A 10,172-nucleotide genomic window follows, 5' to 3' on the forward strand; every position below is an offset into this window, starting at 1 on the left:
TCCTCTCCCCAGGTTATTTTAAGTTTGAGCTTCTTAATATCTATAGGCCAAATTACTGAAAGAAACTTCACCTACTTCACTTTTTTTAGAAGGCAATATATTTTCTATGTTTCTGATTGACATAGTATCGTAGGAGAGTAAAATCTCCATCAATTTTGCATATCTTTGCCTAGTTTTATATTAATATAGCTGTAAGGTATATTTTTTATTCACTTTCTAGACATACAGAAGTTATTAACCAAAAAATAAGAGCTTTAACCTTGGACCAGTGCTCAGCTTTATGTCTGGAAGGGAAAATAAATCCGAATCTTGAATTTGTATTTACCACTGGTAGGCAATATTCCTGTGTATTATTTCATGGAAGTGGGTCTGTCCACAATTCCTGGGGCTTACCTCCTTTGTTAATTCGATTTCTCCCATGACAGTTTCATTGGAATGGCTCACATTTTTTTTTTTTTTGGAATGGCTCACATTTTTGAAGCCATTTTTGTATTGCACTTAAAGCTGACTATTATTATTTTGATTCTGTTTTTTTCCTAACCACTGCTGTATTTCTGTAACCCAAATTGACATTAATTTTCCAAATAGTAGTCTGCCAATTTGCATGCCAAATTGAAATGCCATCTGTTACTGCCCAGGAATCAGCTATAATCAAAAGTTATATGAAAATTTACATGATATAATAATAGCCTCCAAGTTTACTACCCAGCAAGTTATCCCAGAAGTCATGAATCAGAATGGGTCACAGATCAACTTAAGATGTTTGAGGCACATGCCTTATTAAATCAATCAAAATACATAACAAAAAGTAGGGGGAAAGAGATGGGTAACACACTTTGGATAAGGTACAAGAGATAAAAGGATCTCATTACCTGAGTTGTACAAGGTCATATATCCTGTCTCTCCCTCTCTGCAATATCAGCATTCTGCACTGATTGTGTAATTTTGAGAACCAGAGTTGAGGTCTATCTCCAAGGGGATCAACAGATAGAAGGTACCCTGGGTCAGTGACATACACTTGCTCTAATCAGAGAGATGCAGAGGGGCATGTATGCCTGCCCACAGTTATAACTCATCAACTAGCCTGATAAGCTACTCTGGATTTTTTTATATTTCTTAAGTAGAGGACACAAAGGATCAGAATGGGTGTCAACATTAGGTGACCCAACTAAGATTTCAAAAATATAAAGTGCTTCAAGTGTACCTCGTGAATACTTAATATCTATTTGGTCCTTCCAGCTCTTCCTAACTATGTTTTTTTAACACTCATATGCAGTATTTACTTTATCTATGTCTATCATAACATTTTTCACAAACTACTTGCTTCTATACCTCATTTCATATATCTTCCTCATATCACACAACCTTCTCTATTTAGTTTCATAGAGCCTTCTTTGTTTCTCTTATTTTCTGTAGCATAATTGAGTATTTTAAAATAATACAGCTAATGCATATTATAGAAAACAACCATTAAGAAGGATGAAAATCTTTATATATATTTACTGGAAGTATTCCGAACATACAGTTAGTGAATAAAGCAAGGCAAAGAGAAGTGTATATAGTATGTTGCCATTTGAATGAGAAAAAAAGTGCTTCTGCATTTGTATTTGGTAGTATTTCTCTGAAAGGATATAGAAGAAACTGATAATGGTAATTTCATCTCAGGAGGATAATTAGATGACATGTATATCCTTTTGAGTTTTTAAAATTTTGTAAGACATGTATATATTGTCTATTGAAAAATTAACTGATTATTTTTTAATTTACTTATAAAAATACTAAATAATTTTTCTTTTTCTATATACAGGTATCAGAATGGCAGCAAAACTTAACTTGCCAGAAAATACAGATGACTGGACAATACAGGATGTAAATCGGTGGTTAGAGAGTCATAAAATTGAGCAAAAACACAGAGAAATTTTGACTGCGCAAGATGTGAATGGCGCAAACCTCAAGTACTTAACTAGAAATGACCTCGTTGATCTGGGCATAACATTTGGACCAGCTATCCAAATAGAACATCTATTCAAAGAGTTGCTGGAAAAATCCTCTGGAGATCCCCCTCACCCATGTAAGAGGGGGAAAGCCAATAAAAATGTTGGAGAAGCTTCAAAGCAAAAACAAAAGGATAAAGAGAAATCAGATATGGTTAATGACTCTGCAGTGAGTACAGTTCCCAAAGTTTCTAAGTCACTAAAAAATGAGGACATAGAAGATGAAATAGATGGCACGAAGGGAAAGCAGCCATCCATAGAACTGACATGTGTGTCATACCCTTTTGATGAATTCAGTGATCCATATCGTTACAAATTGAATTTTAGTCTACAGCCTGAAACAGGACCACTCAATCTCATTGACCCAGTACATGAATTCAAAGCCTTCACAAATAGAGAAACAGCCACAGAAGAGGATGTTAAGATGAAATTTAGCAATGAGGTTTTCCGATTTGCTTCAGCTTGTATGAATTCACGTACCAATGGCACCATTCATTTTGGAGTCTTGGACAAACCCCATGGAAAAATTGTTGGTGTGGAAGTCACCACTGTCACCAAGGAAGCCCTCATTGACCACTTCAATCTGATGATCCACCAGTATTTTGAAGACCATCAGGTCCAAAAAGCAAAGAATTGCATTCGAGAGCCAAGATTTGTAGAAGTTTTACTGCCAAACAGTACTCCATCTGACAGATTTGTTATTGAAGTGGATGTTGTTCCAAAATATTCTGAATGTGAACATGAGTATTTTCAGATTAAAATACAAAATTGTAGCAATGAGACATGGAAACAAAGTCCAAACTTCTCAGTCTTTGTGCGAGATGGGGCCAGTTCTAAGGACATCATGAAAAATAAAGCAGATTTCAAAGCATTTAAATTAGATTTAAAAAGACTGGGAGAAGCTAGGAAAGAGGCAGAAGAAAAATGCAGAGTAAAAACACATAAAAAAGAGAGTGAGGGACCAAAGCTTGTTAAATTGTTGACGGGAGGTCAGGATTTGTTAGATAATTCATACTATGAATGGTACATTCTTGTAACAAATAAATGCCATCCGACTCAAATAAAACACTTAGATTTCCTAAAGGAAATTAAATGGTTTGCTGTATTAGAGTTTGATCCTGAATCTGTGAGCAAGGGTGTGGTCAAAGCTTACAAAGAAAGCCGAGTAGCAAACCTTCACTCCCCAAGTTTGTATATGGAGGCAAAGACCACAGATGAGAAGATTACTAGTCTGAATCTTTATCAACAACTCAGCTGGATTTTCTGCAATGGCAGGTTAGACCTTGACACTGAAAGATACACACCCTTAGATCCAAGTTCCTGGCAAAGAGAAAAAGCATCTGAAGTCCGGAAACTGATTTCATTTCTTACACATGAAGACATAATGCCAACAGGGAAGTTTTTGGTGGTATTTCTATTACTCTCCTCTGTCGAAGACCCAAGGGACCCCCTCATTGAGACCTTCTGTGCTTTCTACCAAGATCTGAAAGGAATGGAAAATATATTGTGTATTTGCGTTCATTCACACGTATGTCAGAGATGGAAGGATCTACTTCAAGCAAGACTAATAAAACAGCAAGATGAATTATCAAGCCAGTGTATTTCTGCTTTAAGTCTTGAAGAGATAAATGGAACTATTCTTAAGCTAAAATCTGTGACTCAATCGTCAAAGAGATTTTTGCCATCTATTGGTTCATCTACTGTCCTTCTGAAAAAAGAAGAAGATATCATGACTGCTCTGGAAATTCTCTGTGAAAATGAATGTGAAGGTACACTCTTAGAGAAGGACCGAAAAAAATTTCTTGAATTCAAGGCAACAAAAGAGGAAGACTTCTACAGAGGTGGCAAAGTATCATGGTGGAACTTCTACTTTTCTTCTGAAAACTATTCTTCACCTTTTGTCAAAAGGGATAAATATGAAAAACTTGAAGCAATGATTCAAAACTGGGCAGACTGCTCTAAGCCAACATGTGTCAAAATTATTCATTTGTATCATCATCCAGGCTGTGGTGGGACTACCTTGGCCATGCATATTCTCTGGGAATTAAGGAGGAAATTCAGATGTGCTGTGCTGAAAAACAAGACAGTGGATTTTTCTGAAATTGGAGAACAAGTGACTAATTTAATCACCTACGGGTCAACAAGCAATCAGGAATACTTACCTGTACTGCTGCTTGTTGATGATTTTGAAGAACAAGATAATGTCTATCTTCTGCAGGCCTCTATTCAAACAGCTGTAGCTAATAAGTATATTCGGTATGAGAAACCTCTAGTGATCATCCTAAACTGCAGGAGATCCCAGAATCCTGAAAAAAGTGCAAAGGTCTCAGACAGTATTGCCTTAGTACAAAAACTATCTCCCAAAGAACAGAGAGCTTTTGAGCTTAAATTGAAAGAAATTGAAGAGCAACATAAAAACTTTAAAGATTTTTATTCCTTCATGATTATGAAAACCAATTTTGATAAAAAGTACATAGAAAAGGTGGTCAGGAATATCCTGAAAGGACAAAATATTTGCACCAAGGAAGCAAAGCTCTTTTCTTTTCTGGCTCTTCTTAATTCATATGTGCCTGATACCACAATTTCACTATCACAGTGTGAAAAGTTCTTAGGAATCACAAACAAGAAGGCTTTCTGGGGAACAGAAAAACTTGAGGACAAGATGGGCACCTACTCTACAATTCTGATAAAAACAGATGTGGTAGAATGTGGGAAGTACTGTGGAGTACGCATTATTCACCGTCTGATTGCCATTCGCTCATTGGAAGAACTGAAGATAACCTATAACTTGGATAAAAGTCAGATTATGCTGGATATGCTAACGGAAAATTTGTTCTATGATACTGGTATAGGAAGAAGCAAATTTTTAGAAGATATGCAAACACTGCTGCTCACAAGACAGCGCAATGAACATGAAGGTGAAACGGGAACTTGGTTTTCCCCGTTCATTGAAGAATTACACAAAGATGAAGGGAATGTAGCAGTTAAAAAGGTATTGCTTGAAGGTATTCATCGGTTCAACCCAAATGCATTCATTTGCCAAGCCTTGACAAGACATTTCTACATTAAAGAGAAAGACTTTGAAAGTGCTTTACATTGGGCAAATAAGCAAAAAAGATAGAACCTGACAATTCTTATATCTCAGATACACTGGGTCAAGTCTACAAAAGTAAAATAAGATGGTGGATAGAGGATAATGGCAAAAAGGGGAACATTTCAGCTGGTGATCTATATGCTCTTTTGGATTTAGCAGTACATGCCTCAAATGCATTCAAAGAATCTCAGCAGCAAAGTGAGGATAGAGAGTATGAAGCGAAGGAAAGATTTTCTCAGAAGTCAAAGAGGCGGTATGATACTTACAATACAGCTGGCTATCAAGGGGAGATAGAAGTTGCGCTCTACACAATCCAGATTCTCCAGCTCATTCCTTTTTTTAACAATAAAAATGAACTGTCTAAAAAAGATATGATCAATTTTATATCAGGAAGTACTGATATTCCTGGGGATCCAAACAGTGAATTTAGATTAGTCCTCAAGAATTTTATTCCTTATCTAACTAATTTGCAACTTTCTTTGAAAAAATCCTTTGATTTTTTTGATGATTACTTTGTCCTTCTAAAACCCAGGAACAACATAAAGCAAAATGAAGAGGCCAAAATTCGGAGAAAGGTGGCTGTAAATTTTAAGAAGTATGCAGATATATTTGGTCCCTCAGAAGAATCACAGAACAAAGATCTTGGATCAAAGCTTAGTTTGCCACTTCGAGTAGAGATGTACCGGAGAAGTCTAGAAGTTTTAAAAGCAGACAAGTTTTCTGGGCTCTTGGAATATCTTATCAAAAGTCAAGAAGTTGCTGTAAGCACCATGGAAGATATAGTGAACAAATACACTTTACTCTTTGAGCAATGCACTGTCCAAATCCTGCCAAAGGAAAAGCAAAATTTCATCTTGGCTAACATCATCCTCTACTGCATTAAACCTTCCTCCAAAATAGTAAAGCCAATTAAAAAACTGAAAGATCAGCTTCGAGAAGTCTTGCAACAAATAGGACCAACTTACCGATACTCAGAACCTTATTTCCTAGCTTCCCTCTTATTCTGGCCAGAAAACCAACAACTAGATCAAGATTCTAAACAAATGGAAAAAGTATGCCCGGTCACTGGAAAATTCCTTCAGGGGGCAGTATAAGCATATGTATCGTACCAAGCAACCAATTGCCTATTTCTTTCTTGGGAAAAGTAACAGTATGAACAGACTTGTTCACAAAGGAAAAATTGATCAATGTTTTAGAAAGACAGCTGATATTAATTCCTTATGGCATAGTGGAGATGTATGGAAGGAGGAAAAAGTCCAAGAACTTTTGCTTCGGTTAAAGGGACGAGCTGAAAATAATTGTTTATACATAGAATATGGAATCAATGAAAAAATCACAATACCCATCTCACCTGCTTTTTTGGGTCAACTTAGAAGTGGCAGAAGCATAGAAAAAGTGTCTTTTTACCTGGGATTTTCCATTGGAGGCCCACTTGCTTATGACATTGAGATTATTTAAGAGTTTGATCTTCTCCCTCCAGTAATGTGGATGCAATAGCACTTAACTTCTTTTAGTTCCAAGATCTATACTTTAAATTGGCAGATTTATAGATACAGACTCTGGCTTTTCAGCCCTGGGTATACAATGTTTATATTTCCTCTTAAGCATGTTATGAGTCTCACACAGACCTAGAAACAACAAAAATACACCAAAATTCCAAGACTAATGAATAAAATGGACTCTTGTGAGAAGACTAAAGAGTCCCAATCCAGGGGATCCCAGTAGTCTAGCAGGTATATATATAATCTAGGCATTGAACAAGCACAACTAGTAAGAGGTCATCAAAATGTAATTTTCCCTAATAAAATGATGGATATGGGAAATCATCAATGGTTGCTAAGACTGACAAAAAGTTGATAAAGAACTATACAGATGAATCAGACTGTCCTAAATCCTGATCAGTGTTAACACTGCAGAAAGAGAACCAGACATTACAGGCGTAGAAGTGCTGTAGGAGTGCACACATCACCCACGAGATAGTCTTGCCAAATAACTGAGCCTGAATCTGATCAAGCCTCTGGATCTTCCAATTTAAAGGAAATACAGACACTGCATATGCTTCAGTGTAACTTCGTGTATAGGGTATAGGGATGGTGAAAGGAGAGTAGCTGCAACAAGATTGGACCAGAGTTAACAGTGGATGCATTATGAGTACACGGGACTTCATCATACTCTTCTGTCTCCTTTGGACTGTGCTTTTAAAGTTTTCTGTTATAAAATACTTGCAAAACAAACAAAAATGCTGTTTATTTTTGTCTTTACAGTCCCATTCGATTTTTTTCACTGGAGAAAGTTTTTCCTCTGCTCCTACATGAAAGTTCAGCTTCAGAACCTGTCAGCACACTTTTGGTTTAAAAAAAAAATCCTCTATTCAAATACAGTCTCAGTTTATAGATATAATGTCCAATTAGTGTTTCTCTGAGGCCACTTCCCACCCTGCTTCATTCAGGTTTCATTCTACTCTACAGAGAACAGTCTCTGTTGTAGTCCTCTTGCCTTCCCAGGTGATCCTTTTGAACTCAAATTAAACCAGCTTAGGCAGTTGCTGTCTCCCCCATGACCTACCTTGGGTGCATGAGAAACACTCATGGATATTTGTTCTACCATTCATAGGAGTGCAGCTCATTTCCAGTCTTGGGAACAACATTCCCCATAAAATCAAGAGGACACATGGAGCACCCCACATGGTCCTCTTGAAGCTCCCCTTCTGTCTTGGTTCAAGATGAAATTCTTATGGTGGTTGGGAGAACTTTTGCCAAAAGAACCTTTTCAGAAACCCTCCCTCAATGCAGCAGTAGACAAACTACAGCTTGTGGGCCAAATCCAGCCTGTCTTTTACTTTTTATAAATAGCGTTTTATTTGAACACAGCCACACTCATTTGTTTAAGTATTGGCTTTGACTGCTTTTGCATTGCAACAGAATTCAGTAGTTTCAACAGAGATCATATAGCCCACAAACCTAAAATGTTTACCACCTGGCTCTTTTACAGAAAGAGGTTGCAGATCCCTGCTCTATGCTGTCAGTTATTTTATATCTTTATTGTAGTTCAGTTGTCTAATTGGTTCTTGGGCATTTACTTTGAAAAAATACATTTTGGTTTATCACCTAATTTTAGAATCTGATTTCTATCATTTTAGGGCCAAAGTTAAAATTTAACAACATTTTAACTTACAAAATCTGGATTTCACATTGTAATAATCAAGGTCCACTTTTTCAAGGAACAGCAGATTAATAAATGTGTGAGTTTTTCTTTTGCAAATAAAAAATTAGCTAAATTATGCTGGATAAACTTGATAAACACATTGATCTATAATAATTCTCTTAACCTATTTAGCTTTATATTTTCCTTAAGTCCATGGAATTTGATCTTGAAAGATAGAAATTTGGAATGTGAGATTTAGATATTAATAATGTACTCTTCCATAAGCCAGCAGTTCTCAACTGAACAGAACCCACCAAGAAGTCTTTCCAAATTGCCTATTCTATCTCCCAATTCAGATAGAACGTATCTGGAGTGAGAAGGCATGGGGTTTTTTTTAACTGCCCCTTGATAATCATTGATTAGGTCATAATACAGCAGTTTCCCAACTCAGTGTTCAAAAAGGTATGTTTATCAACACTCTCAAAACAAATGGTAGCCAGAACAAATGAGCTTTGGAAACTGTATGATATTCTGCTTCTGGATATTTGGAATGTGGATTAGCGCAAAAAGCTCTTAGAAAGTAATACCAAAGGCAAGATCACTTAATTAGACTAAGTTATTTCTCTTAAGTTTACTTTATTTCCTCCCTCACTGACTTTTATATTTCTTGCTTCTCCAAAGGTTTTCCTGTTGTACAACTTGGAACATACTAGAAAAGAATTCATATGCACTAAAATATTTACAGATTTTTCACCTCTACTGTCAAGAAGCCCAGCTCCAGTTAACGTATGTGTACTATTGTTCTCTGTTCTTTTCTGTATTTTTAAAACTTAAATATGTATGTGTATCATCATCATAACATTGTAGGCAAGTTTCCAATTCTAAGGCAGGCTTTATAGCCTGAGAGTCCTGTATCACCACTGAATACATTCCAAGTCAAAAAATGCACTTTCTTTCATTAGTGGAAGGAGGAAACCACTCAGTTCGAAATCCATAAATTTACTCCTTCATGAGATGCTGTCATCATCACATCCTAGTTGCAGGAAATACAGTTTAAGCCCATATTTTAGTGATTTACTTAAGATGCGTGTCACTTGGTTAGGCGCGAGTACCCAGATATTTGTTCACCCACATATTATATCAAGCAGCCATCTAGATATAGCTATGAAGGTATTTTTTAAGATGGTACTAACATTTAAATAAGTAGACTTTGAGTAAAGCAGATTATCCTTCATAATATAGGTGAGCCTCATCTAATCAGTTGAGGCCTTGAGAGAAAAAAGACTGAAGTCTTCCAAGGAAGAAGAAATTCAGCCTCTAGTCTGCCTTCAGACTCCAGCTTCAGACTGTATGTGAGTGTGGATTGTGCGTGTGTACATGTCTGTGTATATATATATACACATACACACACACATTCTATTGGTTCTGTTTCTCTGAAGAACTGTGACTGTCACAGTCCTTAAACCAAAAGTCAGCCATCAGAGGAGTCTTGTATCACCCAGAAAATAGCCTTCCTTGATATCCTTGCTGTGATCAGTCATTGGATACAAGAAGCCCATGGAATTTGCCTTTGTGCAAATGCAGGAATGGATTTCCAAGCCTAGCAGTGAGGGCCCTAGGTCCAGTTAAGCTCCCTGCAGTTAAAGATCTGCAAAATGCATTCCCACAACTATCACAAACACCAAACACAAATAAAACAAAATTAAAGCATTTACAAGTCCTATATAAAACTGGATCACATTAGCTAAACTAAGACAATCTGATTTCTGAATGTCTATATGAAGAGATGTTTCTATAAATATCTCTAAAGAAAGCTCCAAGTAAGCTAAGTGTTTAAAAACAATTTATTACTAATTCAAAATAATGATACAGAAAAAAAGTAATATAGGTAGTTTACTAGGTAAGAAAGAAGTTGATCTGCACCTGGTTCAGATTCACTA

The 10,172-nt window shown here is 36.4% G+C and overlaps 1 protein-coding gene across 1 annotated transcript in view; it reads left to right on the forward strand.

Moving 5' to 3' along the window:
* The window catches only part of LOC102519024 (sterile alpha motif domain-containing protein 9), a 34,709-nt gene extending 27,381 nt beyond the window's left edge, over positions 1 to 7,328 (forward strand). The window contains 3 exon segments of the mRNA XM_014561188.2: positions 1,808 to 5,098; positions 5,101 to 6,137; positions 6,139 to 7,328. Coding sequence (XP_014416674.2) covers positions 1,816 to 5,098; positions 5,101 to 6,137; positions 6,139 to 6,546 — 4,728 coding nt within the window. The 5' untranslated portion in view covers positions 1,808 to 1,815 and the 3' untranslated portion in view covers positions 6,547 to 7,328.
* Positions 7,329 to 10,172: the final 2,844 nt, after the last annotated feature.

The sequence above is a fragment of the Camelus ferus genome, chromosome 7 (assembly GCF_009834535.1).
Source record: "Camelus ferus isolate YT-003-E chromosome 7, BCGSAC_Cfer_1.0, whole genome shotgun sequence".
Lineage (NCBI taxonomy): Eukaryota > Metazoa > Chordata > Mammalia > Artiodactyla > Camelidae > Camelus > Camelus ferus.